Source organism: Aotus nancymaae, unplaced genomic scaffold (assembly GCF_030222135.1).
Source record: "Aotus nancymaae isolate 86718 unplaced genomic scaffold, 86718_ANA_hifiasm-v0.15.2.pri h1tg000007l, whole genome shotgun sequence".
NCBI classification, from domain to species: Eukaryota; Metazoa; Chordata; class Mammalia; order Primates; family Aotidae; genus Aotus; species Aotus nancymaae.
Genome location: NW_026988418.1, coordinates 2,748,266 through 2,774,566, shown reverse-complemented (window position 1 = coordinate 2,774,566; position 26,301 = coordinate 2,748,266). Strand labels below are relative to the sequence as shown.

Sequence of the window (26,301 nt, the reverse complement as noted above, 5' to 3'; positions counted from 1 at the left end):
CATCTGGGCACAATCTTTGTATCCCCTCTGAAGAAGTGTGACAGTTCTCTGGTGAACCGATACTAACTTCTATTTTTTTTTTTTTTTTTTTTTTTTTTTGAGATGAGATCTCGCTCTGTTGCCCAGGCTGGAATGCAGACACGATCTCAGCTCACTGCAACCTCCGCCTCCCAGGTTCAAGTGATTCTCCTGCCTCAGCCTCCCAAATAGCTGGAATTACAGGTGTGAGCCACCAAGACTGGCTAATTTTTATATTTTTAGAAAAGACAAGGTTTCACCATGTTGGCCAGGCTGGTCTCAAACTCCCGACCTCAAGTGATCAACCCACCTAGGCCTCCCAAAGTGCTGGGATTACAGGTGTGAGCCACCGCACCTGGTTCAATACTGACTTCTAAATACCTTGCTTCTTCCTGCTTATCATCTCATACCCATCTAGGCCTGCCCCAATTTTTTTTTTTTGTTTGAGATGGAGTCTCGGTCTGTCACCCAGGCTGGAGTGCAGGCATGGTCTTGGCTCACTGAAACCTCCACCTACCGAGTTCAAGCTATTCTTCTGCCTCAGCCTCCCAAGTAGCTGGGACTATAGGTACGCACCACCACATCTTGCTAATTTTTGTATTTTTAGTAGAGATGAGGTTTCACCATGTTGGGCAGGCTGGTCTCGATCTCCTGACCTTGTGATCTACCCGCTTTGGCCTCCCAAAGTGCTGGGATTACAGGCGTGAGCCACCGCACTCAGCCAGTGCCCAAGTCTAAAGATGACGCGTACTCATCCCCTTTGCATGTTCAAAAAAGTGAAATTCTCAAGATGAAAATCCTATTTTAATTATTCTATGTTCATTTGGTAGTTTTAAATGGGCCAACCAGTTCATTTACTTTTCCCATCATGGGAAGGAATTTTGCAAAATGGAGCATGTTATATAGCAAAAGGGGTGACAGGTCAGGTTGTGGGGGAAGACTGCTTTAGGGATGCCCTTTGTTTTCATACCCAACCTTGATTTTCACTTTAATTATAATTAAGAGACATCTCCAAAGGCCAAATGCAAAGAGCAATTTTTGTTCACTATATTTTGAAAAGCCTGTACTCACCTGTCTTGCCTTGGGAATCAGGTGCTGTGATTTCCATGATGAGATTTTCTAAAGAAGTACCTTTGCAATTGATTTCTTGCACCAGAGTTCCCTTACTTGCCCAGTCATCTAGTAGACTCTGTTTAAAGAAGAAAATGGCTGAATGTAGTATCTGGGGCCTTTTTTCTCATAAATAGGGACACCTGTTCTATATATACTCCCTTGACAAGCATTAAGAGACCATCCTTCTGATTTATTTATTCATTTACCAAATAGCTATTGAATATTTACTATAGGCCAGGCACCATGCCAAACGCTGGGGATATAAAATAGAATTATGACACAATTCCTAAAACCAGGAGCTCAGATTATCAATTGCATTATAAATGCTATTACAGTATTATGGACAGTCTGTGAATTCCAAGAGCACAAGAGGAGTTCTAGCTAATTCTGCCTAGAGGAAGGAAAGCTTTGAGTTAAGATAATGGCCAGGCATGGTGGCTCACGCCTGTAATCCCAGCACTTTGGGAGGCTGAGGTGAGTAGATCACTTGAGGTCAGGAGTATGAGACCAGCCTGGCCGGCATGTCTCTACTAAAAATACCAAAAAAAAAAAAAATATTAGCTGGATGTGGTGGCAGGCACCGGTAATCTCAGTGACTCAGGAGGCTGAGGTGAGAAAGTTGCTAGAACCTGGGAGGCAGAGGTTGCAGTAAGCTGAGATTGTGCCACTGCACTCCAGGCTGGGGAACAGAGTGAGACTCCATCTTAAAAAAAAAAAAAAAAAAAAAAGCTGGTCACGGTGGCGCACGCCTGTAATCTCAGCACTTTGGGAGGCTGAGGCGGGTGGATCAGGAGTTCAAGGCCAGCCTGGCCAAGGTGGTGAAACCCCATCCCTACTAAAATAGCTGGATGTCACCGGTGGCACGTGCCTGTAATCCCAGCTACTTGGGAGGCTGACACAGGGAACTGCTTGAACCTGGGGGGGCGGAGGTTGCAGTGAGCCGAGATCACGCTACTGCACTCCAGCCTGAGTGACAAAGGTAAGAGTTTGCCAGATGGACAAGAGGGAACAACATGCATATAAAGATTAAAAAAGAAATGTAACTGGAGGATAAATGAGGAGCCAAAATATTGAGATATAGAAAAATATATAGAATCATAGGCTATATTTTGCATTTATTAAGGAAACTTCATGGGGTTTGAAATCAAAGATCCAACTACCATAGAAATCCATTTAGAAACAATGGCATCTGTTCTAAGACAAAAGTACCACATCATGCTAAGTCCCCAAGATGTGATTTCCTGCCATATCGGTATGATTTTACTCCTTTTAGAACAAGGACACCATTCTAGCCTTCAGTGCCCTCCTCCATACTGAATATCCCTGACAGTCAACTCAGTTTGCTTTTGACTTTAAGCTGCAGAGTAGCAGCAGAGAAAGGCACAAAGCCCTTAACATCTAGCAAGCTCATATTGCCTAACTTCAAACTGACCCTTGGTCACTGCTTGTCAGTTCTTTAATTAATCACTCTTGATTCCAAAGAGCCATAGTTCCCAAACAGTGGCTTGACTCACAGAATATTTCACATTTCTGAAGAAAACAGTGACATCTGTTAGACAACTACTAAGTTGTTTGGATCTAATTTCTTAGCAAGTAGAAGTATTAGGAGTGTTTTTTGGTTTTTTTTCTTTTGGACTTGAAGTGCCATGACAAATTTATTAAAACACTATGGGTACTGTGAAACAAACATGTTGGGAAAGCTCTGTCCTAGGGAATTCCCAACAGCAAATGCTCCTGGCACTTGCTCTGTGAAAGCAATCAAACTCTTCTCTTTCATCTGCTCAAGATAAAGTGTGCTTTACTGAGAAAATAAAAATAAGTGCATGACAGCTAGTTAGAAGCATATTTGGCTTATTTCAACAAAAAGAAGACATAGATTAAAGGTGTAAGCAGAGACTGGATGATTATGAAGCAAAGATGGTACAGAAGGGATTCTGCAGGGAATGGGAGGAAAGTTGGTCCTGTCCTTGAAGGTACCTTTCAACCATCTGATTCTAGCTTTTCCTTCATTAGCTGAAGCAGTACTAGTTCTTCTATCCCCTGTTTCCTGAACATATTATCTGGTTACTTACTTAAATATATTTGTCTAATTCTCAAACATACAAAGAGAGTGTAAGCTTCTCAAGGACGGTATGGGTAGACTGCTATCACATGAAGAAAATGGAGGAATTTCTGTTCTGATACAGACTGACAACTTGGATTTCTCATACATTTTCCCCACTACAGCTGGAGACCAGTTAATAAAGGTATTCAAACCAGTGTCTAGCCCAATTCTTGGAGTCCCTTCATTCACCTACCTTCAGGTGTTCAATCTGCTTTTCTAACTCTTTAGCACTCATGGAAGTCTCTGTAGGTGGAATACTCCCTTCAGCTTCTTTCAGCCATTTCTGGAAGGTCCTGACCAGCTTCCGGAATTCATCCAACTGTTCCTGGCAAGATGATGCATCTTTCTCTCTGTCAGTGAAGCACTTTTGTTACTTGTCAGACTAAGTTTTATAAAGTCAACTTGAGCTAAGACTAGTTCAATCTGGGACTCTAGACATCAGTTTCCTAACATGGCCTTTCTTTCTCATAATCTTTTCCACAGCAGGTTTGGCTGAACAACCACATATAATGTTGGAGAGTAGCAAACTCAGAAATCTATTGCCCTTGTTTGGACATTTCTGTGGAAAGAGGTCTTCAATCTTACTGTAGGCTAAAGTGAAAGTGAGAAAAACTTAAGAGAGGCTGCTATTTAGGTACTGTGATACAATGGAAAGAATGCAGGCTTTGGATCTCAATTTCAGCCCTGCTACATTTTAGGTATTTGACTCTTTCAAGGACCAATTGAAGTGCTGATTGCTTTAGCAAGGAAGGTGCCAAAACTGAGGTTCACAGATGTTAGGTGATTAGTTCTAGCTTAATCATGCCAATAAATAAAATAAATCAAAAGGCAAGTTTTGGAAGTGGTCATATCTTTCAGACAGATGTCAATCCAGAAATTCTGATTCCTCATACAGTAAAAAGTCCCTCAACATAGGGGAAGAAAAACAAAGTTTTCTTGACCTTTGTCCCCATGCTCTCCATTAAATAACCTGCTGCTAATAATGTTGGTTTGAGCAACTCTTTTCCTCTAGTCACCAAGGCAGTCATCTGCTAAAGCAAGATCATATTTATGGCTAAACTGAGGTAAGTCTTGTTCATGCTCTTAAATCCATGTGAGGCTGTCCAATGGGGAATCGTGGCTTTTCAACGGGGACCAAAAATCAGCCAGCCTTTGTCATATATTCCCTTGTTGCCTTGAATAAAGATCCAGATACTCCTCCAAAATAGCAACTTAAATGTGGTCAAAACAAGCAGGGGGACTGGGCATGGTGGTTCACACCTGTAATTCTAGCACTTTGGGAGGCCAAGGCAATAGAATTGATGAGGCCAGGAGTTCAAGACTAGCCTGGACAACACAGCAAGACCCTGTATCTTAAAAAAAAAAAAAAAAAAAAGCCAGGGGGAGTGCCAAAATCACCCTTAATTATGTCTAGGAAGTCTCTACTAATTTTTCTCTTCTTTCCAAATTCTTCCATAATCTAACTTGCTACCTCAAATTTGTTCCATTGGTCCAAGAGGCCTATGCTTCTGAACACAAAGAGAGCAAATACATCCCTATTTTCTATTAATTACTATTAGAAAAACCACTAAATGGCTGGGTGCAGTGGATCACACCTGTAATCCCAACACCTTGGGAGGATGAGGTGGGTGGACCATCTGAAGTCAGGCATTAAAGACCAGTCTGGCCAATGTGGTGAAACCCCGTCTCTACTAAAAATACAAAAAATTAGCTGGGTGTGGTGGTGCATGCCTGTAATCCCAGCTACTCAGGAGGCTGAGGCAGGAGAATTGCCTGAACCCAGGAGGCGGAGGCTGCGGTGAGCCGAGATCACGCCATTGCACTCCAGCCTGGGTAACAAGAGCGAAACTCCACCTCAAAAAAAAAAAAAATTAGCCGGGCATGGTGGCAGGTGCCTGTAATCCCAGCTACTCAGGAGGCTGAGGTAAAATAATTGCTCAAACCCCAGCGACAGAGGTTGCAATAAGCCGATATGGAGCCATTGCACTCCAGCCTGGGCAACAGAGCGAGACTCTGTCTCAAAAAAAAAAAAAGAAAGAAAGAAAACCCACTAAGCATCAATTAGACTAGGTAGCTCTGCCTAAAAGAGGCATTTTCACCCTCCTATGACTCAGTAGCAGAGTTTTAGATTCTATCTTTTTGGTAAAGGAAGAAAGGAGAAAAGATCATTTCACTCCATAGCAAGAAAAAATAGTCCCTCAAGGCTGACCAATATATGTGATAACTCACCTTTCTTTAACTGTCTTCTGTAGCTCTGTGAAGTCTTTTTTGAGGTTGTGTACCCTGTCCTGATGCTGGGACAGGTCCAGTGCAAAGCCACAAGAGCTCAGTTCAGTGACCAGGTGCTCAAGAGTATCTAGGTTCTCCTTTTGGTCTTCCATTTCCAAATTGAGCTCCTGTCAAGCAAACAAGAAAATGTATTAAATACTCTAATCCTTATAAATATAATCTAAAAAGAAGGAATAAGAAAAGAGGTATGCTTGCTAGGTCAAATACTAGATCAAAACAATAAATATGTAAGCTTCAAGTCAGTGAAAAGTTTATGCAAAAATTAGCAGGGCATGGTGGCAGGCACCTGTAATTCCCAGCTACTCAGGAGGTTGAGGGATGAAGAATTGCTGGAACCCAAGAGACAGAGGATGCCACTGCCAAGATGGTGCCACTGCACTCCAGCCTGGGCAACAGAGTGAGACTCCATCTTGGGAAAGAAAGGAAAGGAGAGGGCAGGAAAGGACAAAGGAAAGGACAGGACAGGACAGGACAGGACAGGACAGGAAAAAGGAAAGGAAAGGGGAAAGGAAAGGGGAAAGGAAAGGGGAAAGGAAAAGAAAGGAAAAAGGAAAGAAAGGGAAAGGGAAAGGAAAAGGAAAGGAAAGGAAAGGAAAGGAAAGGAAAGGAAAGGAAAGGGGAAAGGAAAGGAAAGGAAAGGAAAAAGTAAAAGACCACTAAGAGTTTTGCTCTTGTCACCCAGGCTGGAGTGCAATGGCTCCATCTCAGCTCACTGCAACCCCGCCTCCTGGCTTCAAGCGATTCTGCCTCAGTATCTCAAGCAGCTGGGATTAAACAGGCTCCTGCCACCATGCTCAGCTAATGTTTTTTGTATTAAAAAGTCCAATTAAAATAAATCTGATAAATATGTAGGACGTCTTCAATCCACTGGAGAGTGGCTAGGAATTACAACACAGTCTTGTCTCCTTTAAACAAATGTTCAAAGACTTGGGAGGTACCATGACAGGACGTAAAGAAAGAAAGTTTCAGGAGTCAAACAGACCTGAAATTCAATCACAGTTTACCACTTAACTAACTTGTGTTATTAAGCTACTAAACTACTCTAAGCTCCCACGGTCTCTTCTGTAAAATGGGGATAAACACACCATCTCCACTTATTTAATATTGTACTTAAGATATCAGCCAGGCACAGTGGCTCATGCCTATAATCCAAGCACTTTTGGAGGCCAAGGTGGTTGGATCACTTAAGCCCAGAAGTTCAAGGCCAGCCTGGGCAACATGGCAAAACTCCATCTCTATTTAAAACAAAAACGTAATTTAATTAAAAAAAAAAAGCCAATGCAATTAAGAGAAAAGTCTGTGGAATAAGAATTGAAAAAGAAAAGATAAAATTATATTTGTAGATTACATGGAAGTATATTTGTAGGGCTGGGCACAGTGGCTCACACCTGCAATCCCAGCATTTTGGGAGGCCAAGGCAGGCGGATCACTTGTAGTTAGGAGTTCATGATCAGCCTGGCCAACATGGTGAAACCCTGTCTCTACTAAAAATACAAAAATTAGCCGGAAATGGTGGCACACACCTGTAGTCCCAGCTACTCGGAGGCTGAGGCAGAAGAATAGCTTGAACTCAGGAGGAGGAGGTTGCAGTGAGCTGAGATTGCACCATTGCACTCCAGCCTGGGTGACAGAATGAGACTCCGTCTCAAAAAAAAAAAAAAAAAGCCAGGCATGGTGGCTCATTCCTGCAACCCTAGCACTTTGGGAGGCCGAGGCGGGAGAATCACTTGAGGTTAGGAGTTTGAGATCAGCCTGATGAATGTGGTGAAACCCAGTCTCTACTAAAAATACAAAAATTAGCCAGGTGTGGTGGTATGCACCTGTAGTCCCAGTTACTCAGGAGGCTGAGGCAAGAGAGTCACTTGGGCCCAGGAGGCGGAGGTTACAGTGAGCTGAGATCGCATCACTGCACTCCTGCCTCAGCAACAGAGCAAAACTATGTCTCAAAAAAAAAAAATCCCACTTGCTTTTTTCCTCCTCAGAATATTACCCTTCCTCACTAAGTTCTTTCTGATATTTTTTCAATTAGTCAGAGGAATGACTATACAGATAGCAAGATGTTTGGGGATGGGGGAGCAATATGTACTTTTAACCAACTGTCCTCTCCTTCTGGATGTTTCTTGTAAAAATACAGAGTGGCCAGCCTGGCCAACTTGGGGAAACACCCCATCTCTACTAAAAATACAAATATTAGCCAGGTGTGGTGGCAGGCCCCTGTAATCCCAGCTACTTGGGAGGCTGGGGCAGGAGAGTGGCTTGAACCTGGGAGGCGGAGGTTGCAGTGAGCCAAGATCATGCCACTATATCCCAGCCTGGGTGACAGAACAAGACCCCATCTCAAAAAAAAAAAAAAAAGAAAATCCAGAAATAGACTCAAAGACATAATGAAAATTGTGTACATGATGAAGACTGCTTCTTAAATCTGGAGAAAAGATGAACTTTTCAAACAAATGATTCAGTATACAGGTTGGACATTAACTGAAATGCTTGGGACCAGAAGCGTATTGATTTCCAGGCTCTTCCAGATTTTGGAATATTTGTATTATACTTAGCAGTTGAGCATCCCTAATCTGAAGCTCTGAAATCTGAAGTGCTCTAATGAGTGTTTCCTTTGAGCATGACCTCTGAATGTCATGTCAGCTCTCAAAAAGTTTCAGATTTTGAAGCGTTTCAGATTTTGGATTAGGGACACTCAACTTGTATTATGAACAACTAGACAGACATGATAGAAAAAGATAAACATTCATACTTCAGAACAAGCTTAACTTGTTAAAAGATTCAAAGGCAAAAAAATTAAAACAAGTTTTAGAATAAAGCATAAGTAAATTTTTTCAAAACCTGGATGTGACAAAAATCTTTCAAACTATGACTGAAAATACATATTTAATAAAAGATGGATTAAAATTTACTATATAAAACAAAAACTCCACATTTACATGGCAAAAAAACACCGTAAGTCAAAAGCACAAACTGGGAAACAATATTCTTCTTCACAGATAAATAATTATCTCAGCTGGGTGTGGTAGCTCACGCCTGTAATCCTAGCACTTTGGGAGGTCAAGGTGGGTGGATCCCCTGAGGCCAGGAGTTTGAGACTAGCCTGACCAACATGGAGAAACCCCATCTCTACTAAAAATACAAACTTAGCCGGGAGTGGTGGTGCATGCCTGTAATCCCAGCTCCTCCGGAGGCTGAGGCAGAAGAATTGCTTGAACCCGGGAGGCAGAGGTTGTGGTGAGCCAAGATCACACCATTGTACTCCAGCCTGGGCAACAAGAACGAAACCCCATCTCAAAAAAAAAATCTAATATATAAGCATTCTAAAAATTGAGAGAATAGAAAACCAAAAATTTTGACCAAAAAACAACAAAATATATGAACAGATAGTTCACAAATGACTCTTAAATGTAAAAATATACTCAACCTCACTCATAAGAAAAAATTAAAACCCCATTCACATATCATGTTTTACCACTCACACCAGAAAACATTTAAAAGCTTGATAATAAATTTTATTGGTGAGGCTATAGGGGAAACAGGCACTCTAATACACTGCTGATAGGAATGCAAAATGGTGAAATCTCAATGGAGGGAAATTTGGCTATTTCTAACAAAACTACACATGTATTTACCCTTTAATGCAACAACTCCACTCTAGGAACTTATTTTGAGGATACACTTCAATATTATGGGAAAAAATACACACAGTTATTCAGCTATAATAGCACAATTTCGGAAACAACAACTGGAATGCCCACAAGTAAGAGTCTTGTTGGCCAGGTGTAGTGGTGGCTCATGCCTGTAATCCCAGAACTTTGGGAGGCTGAGGTGGATGGATAACCTGAGGTCAGGAGTTTGAGACCAGAGTGGTCAACATGCTGAAACCCCGTCTCTACTAAAAATACAAAAAAATTAGCCAGGCGTGGTGGCAGGCACCTATAATCCCAGCTACTTGGGAAGCTGAGGCAGGAGAATCGCCTGAACCCAGGAGGCAGAAGTTAAGCTTGCAGTGAGCCGAGATCGTGCCACTGTACTTCAGCATGGTCAGAGAAAGAAGAGAGAGAGAAAAAAGTGTCTTGTTGATTAAACAATAATTCATCTACACAACGAATGTATGGTTTAAAAAATGAAGATCTCAAAAAGATCTTTGTCTCAAAAAGAAAAAAAAAGTCTTGTTGATTAAACTATAATTCATCTGTACAATGAATGCATGGTTTAAAAAAATGAAGATCTCTGTGAATCCATATTAAGTGATTTCTAAGACATATTAAGTAAAAAAGCAAGTGCAAAGAATTATGTAACATATCCTTTTTTTATTTTTAAATTAAAAAAAATTTTTTTTTTCTTTTTTTAAGATGGGGTTTCACCATGGTGGCCAGGTTGGTCTTGAACTCCTGATCTCAGGTGATCCACCCACCTCAGCCTTCCAAAGTGCTAGGATTACAGGCGTGAGCCACAGCACCTGGTCCTAATTTTTTTTTTTAAAAGACGGAGTTTCACCATGATGGCCAGGCTGGTCTTGAACTCCCGACCTCAGGTGATCCGCCCGCCTTGGCCTCCAAAGTGCTTGGATTATAGGCGTGAGCCACCATGCCCGGCCAATATATTCTTTTTTGTAAGGAAGAATGGGAAATAGGAATGTGTGTCTATGTTCATTTTAGTAAGAAAAAAAAAAACCCTGAAATTTGTTACTATGGGAATGGGTGAAAATGGGATGAAAGCGACCGAAAAGACAATGAGAATATATTCTTATTCACTTCCTATACCTTGAGTATAACTTTTTGGATAGTTTAAACTTTTGAGCTATGTTAATGCTTTACATATTTAAAAATAAGTTTAATCAACACAGTTAGAAAAATAAAGTCCTAAAGCTGAATACAAATAGAAACAAATCGAATTATATATGAAATTACAGATAACGTAATTCAGGTAATTTTTGAACACAGTACACAGTGAGCCATAGGCTAAGGACAAAAACAAATCCAAAGGAATCTTCAGTTTCATTTAGCAGGTTTGTTGTTGGTAAAAAATACTAGTGTAATCCTAAAACTGTCTTATATTTATTGTAGAATAAAACCAATAAGTAAATATATTAAAGTTGTTGGTGGGAACTAGGGTTCACCCTAAAACAAAGGAAGATACAAATGTGGAAAGGAGGAAGAATCCTATGGTGTTGAGTTGAAACTACACTATCAGTATGATTTCATGATATAAAAAACATACACATATATTTCCTAACACTATCTATTAAAAAAAATCTAAAAGTAGTGACACTCCAGTAGCTCATCTAGTATCCAGATTTAGTTTCTAAATATCATTCCCCACTAAAAGTGGGACTTCTAGGAGAAATAGCTGATTTCAGATCAGGGACAAGGAGATATCTTATTGTACCACAAATACCTTAAGTGCCAAAAGTGCTCTTATGCTGAAGAAGACTTATCAAAAAGCCACAGGAGACAGCTTGAAGGGGCTCCCATTGACCACATTTGGGAAAATGTTAAGTACCATAAAGAATAATAGTAATAATACAGAAGCCCATAATGATACCGTCTCTCTTTCATATTTTCACAAAGAGAGGGAAAACAATTCGAAATTGGTGAATCTAGGTGAAGTGTATGTTGGTGTTTAATGGTTCTACTTTTCTATAAGTTTGAAATAATTCAAAGCAAATAGGAGAGCAAACCAAACAATGAGATTCCACTTTAATATGGAATAAGTTAGAAAGTTGGATAAAAAGAAGGCAGCAATGCAGAGATATAGGAATGCTGAGGTACTACAGCTAGGAATATGAGCTGGTACAGCCATTCCGGAGCTCAAATTGGCCACTACTGAGTCAAATTAAATTAATATATGCATATACTATGACCGGGCAATTCTACTCCAGGGTATATATCTGTGGTAGTTGTTAATACTTTTTACCAAATATTTCTAGCTTTGCACCGTCTACGTAAGTGGTGAGATTACACTTCCTTACTCCCTTGAAAGGCATAGGTGGTTTTGTGGAATGTGCTTTGACTAATGAAATGTTAACAGATATAATATGCCCTTTTCCCACTGAGGCAGTAATGATGAAAGGTTACATTAGGATGAAATCTCCATCAATCTGCATCCCTGAGTGACTATGATGAGCTGAGAGGCCCTGCTGATTTGGGTTGAACATGTAGTAAGAGTGAAAAATAAATCTTGACTGTGTTGGTTAGAAACTGGACAATGATATCTAGTTTACAGGATTGCCATAATAATTCTCTAGGATAATGAAGGTAAAGTTTCCAGTATATTGACTGACATACTATCTGCTCAGTAAATGCTAGCTCTCTCCCTGCCCTTCTCTCCTCTTTATTCTGCTAACATGGCAGATATATCCTCACCTGGATCTGTTGAAAGAAATGTGCAATATCTTGATCTGGCTGATTTCCAGAGGCCAGCATCCGACTTTTGTTTTCCATGAACTGCTGCAGCTTATCAGAGAGATGTTCAAACATCTCTGCCTGGGGCAGAAGCTTCTTTAGGGAGCTCTCCTTCTCTTGCTGCTGTAGACAGAGTTGCTCGAACCGTTGGCTCACTTCTGCCAGTTTGCCCTGCAGCACTGCTGCTGTGGTACTGTCTGCTGTCTCCATGAAGCGGGTCACCATCTCACGGGTGGCCTCCAAGCTGCTCTTTTGCCGAGCAATATCCTGCTTCAATTTCTGTCATGAAGAACATGTCTATCAGCTCCTGGCTTACTTATTCCAGGACATCTGAGCCACAAACTAATAACTATATGCTATCTTGCAAGGAGGGAGGGGCTGGAGGACTGCAACTGAACCTTCAGAACACCACACATTTCATTCCCTTAGTTCTCTACCCCTTCTACCATATTTGAAAGTAACCCACAGTTACTTTCATTTCAGTTCAGCTGGGTAGAAATATCTGACATGGATTAGTAATAATTTCTGAATCTTATCAGAAAATTCACAGGTGTTAAATTCTCTTTTGTTACTTTTTCAACATTATGTAATGATGGCACATGGCAAACATACCCTCTATGCTAGCTCTTGGGACACAGGTCTTACCATATTTGTGGCTAGGGCTTCCTGGATAATTCCTGATGAGAGTGATGCCACCTGGTTCCCTTCCAGGTTTTGTTCAACTTCCCCAATAGACTGTAATAGGGTCTCCAAGCTTTCCTGGACACTCTGAGACTGGGCAATTGCTTTCTGTAGCAGAGCAGATCTCTCAGCCAGGCTGTAAGAGAGGCTTTGGAAGTGGCTGAATATGGAATCTGAAAAAACAGGCCATGAAAGGAAAGAGTGGAGACAATTTTTGCATTATGCTTTTAAAGACTGTATTTAAATTGCACATTTGAAATATTTTTTTTTTTTTGAGACGGAGTTTTGCTCTCGTTACCCAGACTGGAGTGCAATGGCGCGATCTCGGCTCAACGCAACCTCCGCCTCCTGGGTTCAGGCAATTCTCCTGCCTCAGCCTCTTGAGTAGCTGGGATTACAGGCACGCGCCACCATGCCCAGCTAATTTTTTGTATTTTTAGTAGAGACGGGGTTTCACCGTGTTGACCAGGATGGTCTCGATCTCTTGACCTCGTGATCCACCCGCCTCGGCCTCTTAAAGTGCTGGGATTACAGGCGTGAGCCACCGCGCCCGGCTTGAAATATTTTTTAGTTATTATTATTATTATAGAGATGTGGTCTCACTATGTTGCCTAGGCTGACCTTGAACTCCTGGCCTCAAGAAATTTTCCTACCTCAGCCTCCCAAAGTGCCTGGATTACAGGTATGAGTCACCATGCCCAGTCCTACAGTGAACATAGTAACTGTATAATAATTGACATTAAGGCCAACAGAAGGAATAAGCTTGAAATGCATTAGTATTAGAGCCAAATTCAATAAGCATTAGTTATTTACCACATACAAAGAACTAGAAATTGTACTAGATGCTGAGGACTAAAGATACTTAAGTATCTTATCTCATATCTACAACTTAACACTCTAAAGCAGAGCATAGGCAGAGGAAGATGCGTCACAATTAATGGTAAAAATAAAATCTTGGTGGGGAGCAGTGGCTCACACCTGCAATACCAGCACTTTGGGAGGCTGAGGCAGGCAAATCACGAGGTCAGGAGTTTGAGAACAGCCTGCTCAACGTAGCAAAATCCTATCTCTACTAAAAATACAAAAAATTAGCTGAGCATGGTGGCAGGAGCCTGTAATCTCAGCTACTCAGGAGGCTGAGGCAGGAGAATTACTTGAATCCAGGAGGTGGAGGTGGCAGTGAGCCGAGATTGTGCCACTGCACTCCAGCCTGGATGATTGAATGAGACTCCGTCTCAAAAAATAAAAATAAATCTTAAGTGCTATATTAATACTAGGAGTACTGTCCTTAAGAAGCCCAGAAGGAAGAATAATTATTTTTTGTTTCTTTGGAGGAGTGGAATGGCTAAGTCGAGCTATTTAACATATGCATTACCTTACATACTTATCACTTTTTTTTGTGGTAAAACCACTTAAAATATACTCTTGCGGCTGGGTGCAGTGGCTCATGCCTGTAATCCCAGCACTTTGAGAGGCCGAGACAGGTGGATCACCTGAAGTATTTTGAGACCAACCTGACCAACATGGTGAAACCCCATCTCTACTAAAAATACAAAATTAGCCAGGCATTGTGGCACATGCCTGTAATCCCAGCTACTTGGGAGGCTGAGTCAGGAGAATCACTTGAACCCAGGAGGTAGAGGTTGCAGTGAGCCAAGATCACGCCATTGCACTTCAGCCTGGGCAAGAAGGGCAAAACTCCATTAAAAAAAATAATAATTATACACACACACACACACACACACACACACACACACACTCTCTCTCTCTCTCTCTCTCTCACAGCAATTCTCAAGTATATGATATATTGTTAATAACTATATTCACCATGATATACTCGTGGCTACATCTTGAAGCATGAGCAAGATTTCACCATGCTTGGTAAGCATTCAATAAATGTTAGCAACTGAGCAACAGGAAAAACTTCAGGGGTAATACAATGCAGAAGTAAGTGGTTTACTTGGGAAAGAAAAGTAGTAGTTGTGGCTAAAAGGTAGATGCCTGGGGAAAAGGGACTGAAGCCAGATTGTGAAGGTCCTTCAGTGGTACAAGAATAAAGTTCATTAGAGGATGAGCTCTTTGATGACAGTATATGTGTATTCATGTTTATATTCTCAGCCGCTAGCCTGGGATCACAGATATTTGTACAATACAATGTGACATTGCAGAACAGAGGTACATACTAGGAATTAAGGGAGTACTATTACTGTTGCTGCTTTATACCTGTAGTTTCTTGAACATGCTTGTGGTCTGGGGCTGGCTCCCCTTCAATTTCCATTATGTCACGGGCTACTTTTTGGAGTTTTTCTACAGGTACTTGGTGCTCAGCTAATTCCTCCTGCAACTGCTGCTTGTCCATGAAAAAAACAAAAGAAAAACAACTGAATGAGTAATCAAAGCTGATTCTAGGAATCTAGAGCTACTAGGCAGCTTTACAAAATAATTCTAAGTTTACCGATAGCCATAGAAATTAGAAGCAAGTGTTTAGGACTCAGATCTCATCCAAGGCATCTCAACCACTGCCTTTATTTTGCATAAGCATTTGCTTTACTCTGGGGTACCTTATGCCATGCAATACAAGGTTTTGACGCCAAAATACAGCCTATGTCCTGACTTACCTTTGTTGTTGCAAGCTGCTGTTGCAGAACTCCAGGGTCAGAGGCAACAGTATCTGAGAGGAGCTTCTCCACATTGGCCTCACAAGTCTGTATCCAGGCCTGCAGGCTGTCAGCACTGTTTTGGAACTGATGATACTGGCCCAACAGCATATTCAGGTGAGATCCTAATCGTGTACACTGTACCAGAGAAGGAAAGTTAAGCCAACTTAAGCAAGGTCAGGCCAAAGACAGTAGCTGGCCAAAGAAAGAGGCCTGGCTTTGTGACAGAAAATACACCGTAACTTCAGATAAGGGTAGTTCCACAACTTATGAATAGATGGGTGGTAATAATCTATAAGTGTGGGTCCCCATTGTTTGCTCCATACTATTCACCTCAACCTTCTTATATATCCAGAAAATTTAATGAGATGTATGACAAGCCCCCAAAGAAATGAACATCAGGTTGTAGACAAAGGTAGGGGTTAAGAAGTGCAAAAGCTGTTCTTTCGTGGGGATTAGAAGTGTTGGCAAGAAGGCATAAGACAGGTAAAAGGAACTGACTGGATTCTAAACTTTAGAAGAAAGAGGGAGTTCTTTAGATAGGAAGGAAGATAAGATTTACCCCAGATGATAAGATTTACCATCATAGGAAGGAAGATAAGATTTACCCTGGACAGAGCTGTCCAGAAATAAAGACTGTGCAATTGGTTTAACTTCCTCCTATGTGCTATGTCTCTTGGGAGCCCAAGTCTGCTGGTCAGGATACAGGAAGGTAAACACTTCCACCTTCACCATCAGTGTGAAATATACTAGTGCTAGCTATTAGGTATTAGCTAGCTATCAGGTATTAGCCCAAAGGCCTATGTATGTTACATTTTTTGCATTGTTTGTGAAGACCCTCTGCCCGTGGTCCATGTATAAATCAGCTCTCCCACTGGCCGGGGGTTCTTATTCTGAGCCCCAGAAACCACCCACATCATGTGAAGGCTGCCATGATTGTTTCACCAAGGATGCCAAGAACTGCCCCCTTACCTTTGAGTGGAGAGCAGTGTATCTTTCTGTTGCATCCTGCAACTTGTCCCTTACTAAGTTTCCAACTTCTGACGGTTCTTTGCCTTCCTTAAAACTGTTTTCCGTGTCCAAGACTTTCTGTCCTGAGATAGTCACAAATCTCAAGTCTCCTTTGTGGGAAATGACATCCTCTGAGAAGCTTCCTTGCCATTTTAGCAGGGAGGGAAGGGCCTCGGGGCTGCTGCCTCCCTTATGCATGTTCTCCAGCTCTTTCTCAGATCGTTCCAACCAGCTTTCAAACTCCCTATGATCCTGCAGAAACTTTTGCAACTCATCCTGAAGTGTCTGCATCCGCTTCAGTTCTGCCTCTGATTGGGTCAGGGAAGTAGAATATTGCTCCTTTAGCTCTCCCAGCTTCTCTCGCAGCATCTGTTGTTCCTCAGGTGTGAGATTGTGGCCATGCTGGTCCAGGAAGGCTTGAGCTGACTGGGTGGCCAGAATGAAATTTTGCTGCTGGGACAGCAATTCTCGGTGATGGGCCTGGTAAAAAAAAAAAAAAAAAAAAAAAAAAAAAAAAAAATCCCCCAAACAAAGGACAATCAGTAGGGAATCCACAATAATTTGGGGTATACAAGACTGGACTTCATACTCCGTGTGAGGTCTGCTCTCATTAAGCCTTGATCTTTTCACCCATATTGCTGTCAAGTCATACACCTCTCTGTTTTGTTGCATCTGACATTTTTCCCTGTTAACTTCATTTTATTCGGTTCAGCCCCTTGTTTTAGGCATAGCTCTTTAATTTAGATGCAGATTCTTAAACTGTACTTATAATCTTTAAGGATCCTTCTACCTATAAGCTAGAAGTAGGGAGAGGTCTCTATCTCTATTCAAGAGATCACTTTTCCAGCTGCTCAGAAATCACCAATATCACCCACTCTCTAAACAGTATTCCATATGCTAATCCCCTCTGAACTGACATGTATAGGACTTCATGGTTTTCAAAGAGATTTTACATGTATTATCTCATTTGCTTTGTGGCACAACCTATAATGTAGGTAGACAATATGATACCATATTAAGAGAAAGTGAATACCAAAAAGATGTTATATGTCTTGACTAAGGTCATGCAGTTTGTTAAGGAACAGAATTGTGACTCAAATCTGACTCTCTAGCCAGGTGCAGTGGCTCACGCCTGTAATCTCAGCACTTTGGGAGGCCAAGGTGGGTGGATGACCTGAGGTCAGGAGTTCGAGACCAGCCTGACCAACATGGAGAAACCCCGTCTCTAGTAAAAATATAAAATTAGCCGGGCATGGTGGCGCATGTCTGTAATCCCAGCTACTCAGGAGGCTGAGGCAGGAGAAGCAGGAGAATTGCTTGAACCTGGGAGGTGGAGGCTGCAGTGAGCTGAGATCGTGCCACTGCACTCCAGCCTGTGTAACAAGAGCAAAACTCCGCCTCAAAAAAAAAAACAACAACCTGACTTTCTTCACTAAACTGTACAAATGGACAACTAATAATCATCTACATTAGTGGAAGGGTGGCTGAATACATCATATACATGGCAATATAAAAACTGAAAGTTCTTAGCTGTGAAATATGTCACTCATGTGTCCAGGAAGACTGTCCCTACTAGGAAAGGCTATGGAAAATTAATTAATTCATTAAATAGAGAGTAAACTGTATTTCTGGGTAACATAAGTAATTTGTACTTTTTATTTGTATGTACTTTGTCTATACATAGACCTTTTTTTATTCCAATGGAATATGACTTGAGGAGAGTTGTAAGTTTTTGTTTTGAAACGTAAGATGTTCTTCCTGAGTCTAGAAGACAGTGAGAGTTGTCAGTATTCCTGACTACCTATACTGTTTATGCAATTACCTAGAGAAGAACTACAGAACATTGCCTAGTTTTAGCCTGTATCAATAGCAACCTGATAGCCTCAGCTTCCCACATTATTTCAAGAAAACTGGAGTGACTAGAAGGCTGATACAGGAGTATCACTGAAGCTAGGTGTTTGAGACCAGCCTGAGTAACATAGCAAGATCCTGTCTGTTTAAAAAAAAAATTAACCAGGTATGGTGGGTATACACCTGTAGTCGTAGCTACTGGAGAGGATTACTGGAGCCCAGGACTTGGAAAGTTACAGTGAGCTACGATTGTCCCATTGCACTTCAGTCTGGGTGGCAAAGTGAGGCCTCATCTCTTTAAAAAAGAAGAAAAAGGCCGGACGCAGTGGCTTATGCCTGAATCCCAGCACTTTGGGAGGCTGAGATGGGCGGATCATGAGGTCAAGAGATTGAGACCATCCTGGCCAACATGGTGAAACCCCGTCTCTACTAAAAATACAAAAAAATTAGCTGGGCGTGGTGGCGCGTGCCTGTAGTCCCAGCTACTCAGGAGGCTGAGGCAGGAGAATTGCTTGAACCCGGGAGGTGGAGGTTGCAGTGAGCCGAGGTCGCACCACTGCACTCCAGCCTGGCGCCTGGTGACAGAGTAAGACTCTGTCTCAAAAAAAAAAAAAAAAAAAAAAAGAAGAAAAAAAGAAAGCTGGCATGACAAATATATCTTGCTCACTTAGACAGTGAAGTGGCGATGGTACTACAATCATTCAGGTGTCCTCCATTTTCCCCTTCCAACCCATACACCTATAAGTAAGGCAATTTCCTTCCTGGAATGGAGATGCCACTTGGTTAGGCTGACTGCTGCCAGTGTCAGAAGGCAAAAGGTGTCAGAAGACACCCTATGACAGCAGAATCATTTTTGCTCTGTCCTCTGTAAGACTACCAGGGCTTTGGGGGACACATTATAATGGACCTTCAAAAAGCATAATGCAAGAGACAGAAATCCTATTAATACAAAATATGACAATGGTCCACACAGGCCACTGAACACAAGTATTCCAGCTAAGCCAATGTTCTTGCTACAAAGGTGCTACTACTAAAATATATGATCCATGTGTTGTAAGCGTCCTAAACATGTAATCTTTCAATCACTCAATAGAATGTGCCTGTATATGCCAGTTGATGCCCCTGAAGATGGTTTACTGGGTTGGCTTACTGGCCTATTTCTAATTCCTGGCATATGGCAGGTATTCAGTATTGCTAAATGAAGAAATGAATGAGTAGAAATAAACAGTAAGAGTGATTCCTGCTTTTTTGTTTTGTTTTGTTACAGAATAGGGAGCCTGTAAGAAACAGTGTGTGCTTTCAAGCCTAACATCTAGAGGGAAATGCAGAAAAGAAAACAATATAGAATGAGAAATGATACAACGTAGGAAAGGGTATAAGAGGAGCGTATAGGGTGGGCACCTGTAATCCCAGCACTTTGGGAGGTTAGCAGATCACCTGAGGTCAGGAGTTTGAGACCAGCCTGGCCAACATAGTTAGTTGGGAAGCTGAGGAATGAGAATCACTTGACCCCAGGAGATGGAGGTTGCAGTGAGCTGAGATTGTGCCACTGCACTCCAGCCTGGGTGACAGAGCGAGGCTCTGTCTCAAGAAAAAAAAAAAGAGCATATGAGGGAATATATACCCTAAATTTGGTGAGTGGTGGTGAATCAGGGCCTCCTAGAGGAAGAACTCTAAGTTGAGATCTGAAGAATGAGTAAAAATTAACCAATAGCTGGGGCTCTCCCTTACTTTATGCACTGAAAAAGCAAGGAAGTTCCAAGAGCATGCAAAGGCCCAGAGGAAAGTGAGAGCACAGTTTAGCTAACAAACGGAAAGGGACCAATATAAGCAAATGCTCAAGTATAAAGGAAGGTGACAGATTAGGCCAAATAAGTAGACTAGATCCCAGTGGGTGGGAGCTGAGAGGAGAGTTAACCATGTAATCTTGAGGGCAACAGGGAACCATAAAAAGGGCTAGGCAAGGATATGGCATTTTAGAAAAACTCTTTCGTAGTAAAGAGAATGGATGAAAGGTAAAATCCAAGAGGACAGAAGACCAGTAGAAGCTACTATAATAATAGCAGTGAAAGTAGATAGTGGTCTAAACTACAATATCTCAATAAAGATGAAGAAGTGTAGCTGACTATGAAAGAAATATAATTAGCATGAGATTTGATGACTGATTTGATGTGGAAGAGTGAGAGAGAGAGAATGGAATCTAGGATGAAGTCCAGTTCAGACAATGAAGTAGGAATACAGGAAAGAGAACATTTGATGGTGGGAGGACTATCATAGGAAATAGGAGTTCCATTTTCATGCTAATGTGCTTGTGGGCCCAAGTTGCAAATAGGCAGATGGATTTATATACCGGTTTGAAGCTCAGGACAGGTATCAGGGCTGGAGGGAAATGTACACATAGAATTCATTAGCACAAATGGCAATTATAGTGTTGTGAGTAGATGAGACTGCCCAAGGAAAGTATATTCTGAAAGACAAAAAGAGGGCCTAGGATATACCTGGAAACATCAGTATTTGAAAAGCTTGGCCAGAGGAAAGTAAGAAAGATGGTGAGGACAGAGTAGTATTATGGAAACCAAGAGAGAAAGTATTTCAAGAAGAGTAGACAACAGTGTCAAAGCTTCTGAGACATCAAAGAAGATACAAACTGAGATGTGCTCACTGGATTTAGGGGCAATGTGATTGTGGTTACTTGCTCAGGGCAGGAGAAATTTCTCTAGCATAGTGAGGATAAGCTAACACCCTCACCTTCATCTTCTCACATTGCTTGTCCAGTTTCTCTGGGGCTTGATTCACCCCCATGTAACCATCAGTGGTATCCAAGGCTCCTTTCTCCAAGCTAGCTCCCGAGAGCTGCTCCATTCCTGGAAGGTTGGTCAGTAGCTGTCCATCAGATGATCCTACGGAAGTTACCCATTCCAGGAGAGCATCTATCTTCTTCTTGTTCTCTGCCAGTTCCTTTGCTGCTTTACTCTGAAAGCCACAGAGGAAGTCTAGTGAGAAGGCTTTATATACTCAATGATACAACCACAGGTTAAGTAAGAGAGAATTTTATGCTAATTCTAAGACTGGGTATAAACAGTCTTTGCATATACAAAAGATAACTAATATCTTTTTGAAAAATTATTAAAAATATTTCTACACTTCATTGTATCTTACTGCTTTAAAAAAAAAAAAAAGGCAGGGCACAGTGGTTCACACTTGTAATCCCAGCACTATGGGAGGCTGAGGCTGGTGGATCACTTGAGGGTCAGGAATTTGAGACCAGCCTGGCCAACACGGTGAAACCCCCATCTCTACTAAAAATACAAAAAATTATCTGGGTGTAGTGGTGCACACCTGTGGTCTAGCTACTCAGAAGGCTGAGGCACAAGAATTGTTTGAACTTGGAGGTGTAGGTTGCAGTGAGCCGAGATCGTGCCACTGCACTCCAGCTTAGGTAACAACACTGTCTCAAGAAAACAAAACAAAACAAATCCCAAGATTTAGAAAGATTTTATTAAGAGATCATTTAGTCCTGCCACCCCAGCAAAGCTTTCACAGAATCTTTCGGGGTACACAGAAGTGCTGCACTGGCTTGGCAGGGTAAGAAACAGCACAGTCACATTCAATTACCTGGCAGCTCTTTCCTAAAGGAAAGAAAAACTTCTTTCATCCTTTCCTCAACTAAATAGAACATTTAGCTCTTTTTAAATTTTTTCTTTTACCTGAGACTATAGGGAAACATTTAATTCTTCAACTTGCTTCTGAAATTCTATTTACTGGCTCTACATGTATTTTAATTAATGAAATAGGTTATGCCAAGTTATACATTCATCTATTTCAAAATTCGGCTTCAGGTAATTTATTTTTCTTTTCCATGTCCTCTACCTTCCTCATTAGTGTCAGCATCCAAGGCTAAACAAAGGATTCAAATTCAATCCACCAGTGCTGAGTGGGGTGCAGAAAACCATTTGAGACTTTAGCTTCTCTTTGGTTTATCCCAGTGCCATGATTCCCATCATAACTATAGAGGCAGCTTGGGGACAGCTTTTGGCTAAGAATTCATAGGTATTTTTCCCTAGTAATCTTAGATCACCAGTCTAGACTCATATTAAAATATATCATTTGGCTGGGCATGGTAGCTCACATCTGTAATTCCAGCACTTTGAGAGGCTGAGGCAGGAGGATTACTTGAGGTCAGGAGTTTGAGATCAGCCTGACCAACATAGTGAAACCCAGTCTCTACTAAAAATACAAAAATTAGCCAGGTGTGGTGGCATGCACCTGTAGTCCCAGTTACTTAGGAGGCTGAGGCACGAGAATCACTTGGGCCCAGGAGGCAGAGGTTGCAGTGATCTGAGATTGCACCACTGCACTCCAGCCTCAGCAACAGAGCAAAACTATGTCTCAAAAAAAATGCCATTAGCTTTTTTCCTCCTCAGAATATTACCCTTCCTCCCTAAGTTCTTTCTGATATTTTTTTCAATTAGTCAGAGGAATAAATATACAGATAGCAAGATGTTTGGGGATTGGGGGAGCAATATGTACTTTTAACCAACTGTCCTCTCCTCCTGGATGTTTCTTGTAAAAATAAAGATTCTTGTAAAAATACAGACTAGCCAGCCTGGCCAACTTGGTGAAACCCCATCTCTACTAAAAATACAAAAATTAGCTAGTAGTAGTGATGGGTACCTGTAATCCCAGCTACTCAGGAGGCTGAGGCAGGACAATCACTTGAACCTGGGAGGCGGAGGCTGCATTAAGCACTCCAGCCTAGGTGACAGAGATTCTGTCTCAAAAAACAAAAACAGACTAGCTCCTGAAGTACCGCTTCCTCATGATTCTGTGAGTTCTAGAAGACCGTTTTCCCTCATTGTCTTTTATTTGTGTTGGTACCAAAATTTTCTTTTTTGAAAAATATCAAGTGTCATAGCAGTCTATTACCTTTTCAGTCTCCTGCTGTAAGGCTGAGGTCACTGCTTCCTCCAGCTCCTTTTGGGCCACCCGTGTCTGTTCCTGGAGAGCCTCATATTGCTCCTTAGCCTGACGAAGCTTTTCCCGAAGAGCTGTCAACTCATGTGGGCTCAGCTTGGTCTGATGCTCTTCCATGAACCCTTCAATGTCCTTGACAACGGTGGCAAATGAGGTGACATGATTCTGAATGTCATCCTGTAAATCCTTAACACAAGAAAATAGGAATGGAAGAGCCTTCAACTTTAGTGCTTCTAAGTCCTCTAATGGTATAAAGATGGAATGGCTAGAATGACATATAGTCCTGTATATAGTCCCTGACAACAATTTGCTTCAGGTTTAGGCTTAAATCCATGCAAACAAATTTTATTTCATTTTCTAAGCAAATATTTAGTTAAGCCAAAAAAGAAGATTGTCCATAAACTTGAGTATGAGAATGTTTTCATTTTGTAATGCGTTATCCTCAAAGAGATCATTCTTTCAAAAAAGAGCAGTTGATAACACAATTTTAGCAGAGTGGAGGCCTGATGGGCCATTATACTCTCTTGAGTATCACTCCTTATCTTTAATGTGGCCTGTGGGGTCCAGAGTGATATAGGTCCCATCTACCCCTCCAACTTCATCTTTCCCTAATTTTACTCTTGTTCTTTGCAGTCCAATTGAACTAGCTTTCTTTCAGTTCTTGAATATGTTGTGCTCAATCCCATTCCCGTCTCAAGACCAATACATAAGCCTCTGCCTGGTATATTCTCTTCCTCCTCCTACCTCTTCATGCATTAACCCCAACGTATCTTTCATTTCTCAAGTTTAGGTGACATTTCTTCAAGATAATCTTTTCTGAAATCCTAGACTAGATTGGGTCTCTCCAGTATACGTTCTCATATGAGTTTTCCTTTATAGATATAACAGTTAATAATTTTATGCTCATTTTTGTAATAACCTGTATAATTTCTGTCTGCCTTGCTACACTGTGTGCTTCACAAGGCCAGGAATGATGTCTGTTTACCATTGTTGCCAACCCTTAAGCACTAAATATCTGTCAAAGGAATGAAAAAATTGCCGGGCGTGGTGGCTCACACCTGTTATCCTAACACTCTGAGAGGCGAAGGCCAAGGCCAAGGCCAAGGCAGGAGAATTGCTTCAGCCCAGGAGTTTGAAGCCAGCTTTGGCAATATAGTGATTGATACCCATCTCTACAAAAAAAAATTAAAAATTAAAGGCTTGTGCCTTTGTCCCAGTTCCTGGGGGAGGCTGATGAGGTGGGAGGATCGCCTGAGCCCAGGAGGTTGAAGCTGCAGTGAGCCAAGATCACACCACTGCACTCCAGCCTGAGCAACAGAGAGAGACTTTGTCTCAAAAAAAAAAAAAAAACTGACAAGATTCTCACTGACCTTCAAGTCACTTTGGTTCTTCTGCAAAGCAGAGAGATCCTGCTGAGTGGTTCTCCCTTGGTGGCCTGCCAGTGCTCTTTCTGCCTGTCCTACCCAACTGCAAAGATCCTCCAGTTTCTGGTGACAGGTATTTTGTTGTTTCTGCAGGGTCTAATTAAAATGCAAAGGGGTCAAGAGACATTTACTAATTCACATTTTACAAATACAAGAAACTCCCTGAAATGTAAAACAGGAAGGTTATATCTGAAGGATGGAAAAGTTGGTGGGAGACTAGAATAGGAAAAGGCACAGAAGTCATATTCGGAAAGCTCCCCTCATTTGGACAGTCCACTGATCTGGGTCTATGGACTAGATAATAATCAGGATAATTATGAGAGAGAATGCTTCTACTTCAGGTTTTGGTTTGAGAGCTCCTTCACCAGACTTCTATTACTATCTTTGGAAATGGAGAACAAAGAGCCCAGATGCTTGAAATCCACACATGATAATGATGATAATAATTTAGTGGTTCTGATCAATCCCTCCACTAGAACCAGAGATTTGCTACATAAAATGGAAAAGTAGAAGAAAAATCAAAGACCTGGATAATTCATAAGCTAATCAAGCTTCTTAATAATTGAGCTGACTTTATAAATCAAATGTCTCATCAATGCAGACACATTAAATAAAATGATTACACCCCAGGCATGAGGGGCTAGATTTTGCTATTTTGGGAAGGAAAGTGCCCAAGAATAGCCAAGTGGCTCAGTCCTTTAGGTATCTACACTAGCATCAAAGGAACAGGCCAGGCCCAAGGAGAGAGAGAGGGAATATGTTTCTGTGCCTGATCCTTTCTCTAGATTTTATCTCAGTTGTATGACATTGAAGCACCTGACTGAGCAATTGAGCATGATGTGTTCTCCTGACCATCCTTCTAAAACCATTTTCCACCAGTTTCTACCTTCTGATGGCGCTTTAGTCACCTGCACTTACAAACAGGTGCCCAAACTGGCCCTCTCTCCCCCTCTTTAGGACAAATAGAAGGGCTCTGGAAGAGAATTCCTAAGAGCTCTTCAGCTGTAAAACAGGATCTTCATGGGTTAGGATGGGTGCAGACTGAATCTGAAAAAAGCAAAGCAAACAAGTTAACACAGAGACATACACACACATTCAGGGCAAATATTGAGAGAAGCAGAGCATTTCTGACAATAACAAGGTTAATAAGCATTGTGGAATTAATTACATGCTCAGGATGTTCACGTGCAGTTCTATCACCTGTTTCAGCTCAGGAGCTTACCCTGAATCTGGGCTGGGTCTGGTCTTAAGGTGGCTCAGACCAATGTTACTTCATTAATTATCCAAAGGTTATATTATGCTATATAAACTCCTGAATTAGAGTATTGCAAATGCTCAGTTTTGGAAAGTAACCTAAAGCTTTCCATTGGTATATTGCAATTTCAATACAGTTGAAAAAATGAGACAGTAATAGGGGACATATGGCACTGGCCACCCTAATTCCCTTAAAGTCTGACTCAAAAGCTCAATTTTTTGCACAATATTTAATAAAGGAGCCCTTGAGACAAATTTTCTGTTGATAATGATAATTCTAATGTCATCTTGCTATATGCCAACTTATTATTAAACAGCAGAAATGGCATAAACATCATTCTAGGTATTCTAAGGTTTTGATGTTATTATTCATGTAATTACATTGAAATGAGCTTTGCAAGAAGGGAGTCATGATGGAAGATGGTAGGATGGTTAGTTTTTTTGTTTGTTTGTTTTTAAGTATTATCCCTGCTTCTACATACTGTTTTCCATGATTGAATAAGCACTGGGCACTACAG

The 26,301-nt window shown here is 41.4% G+C and overlaps 1 protein-coding gene across 15 annotated transcripts in view; it reads right to left on the bottom strand.

Annotated features, from left to right (window-relative positions):
• Positions 1 to 26,301, bottom strand: part of MACF1 (microtubule actin crosslinking factor 1) — a 329,515-nt gene that overhangs the window by 113,688 nt on the left and 189,526 nt on the right. For all 15 annotated transcript variants that reach the window (XM_064372195.1, XM_064372194.1, XM_064372199.1 and 12 more), the window contains 11 exons: positions 24,476 to 24,625; positions 23,058 to 23,291; positions 20,880 to 21,104; positions 16,242 to 16,760; positions 15,231 to 15,407; positions 14,836 to 14,959; positions 12,577 to 12,785; positions 11,893 to 12,210; positions 5,465 to 5,631; positions 3,429 to 3,585; positions 1,090 to 1,207 (listed from right to left, as the gene is read on the bottom strand). In XM_064372195.1, the coding sequence (XP_064228265.1) occupies positions 1,090 to 1,207; positions 3,429 to 3,585; positions 5,465 to 5,631; positions 11,893 to 12,210; positions 12,577 to 12,785; positions 14,836 to 14,959; positions 15,231 to 15,407; positions 16,242 to 16,760; positions 20,880 to 21,104; positions 23,058 to 23,291; positions 24,476 to 24,625 (2,398 nt within the window). The remainder of the gene's footprint in view (positions 1 to 1,089; positions 1,208 to 3,428; positions 3,586 to 5,464; positions 5,632 to 11,892; positions 12,211 to 12,576; positions 12,786 to 14,835; positions 14,960 to 15,230; positions 15,408 to 16,241; positions 16,761 to 20,879; positions 21,105 to 23,057; positions 23,292 to 24,475; positions 24,626 to 26,301) is intronic.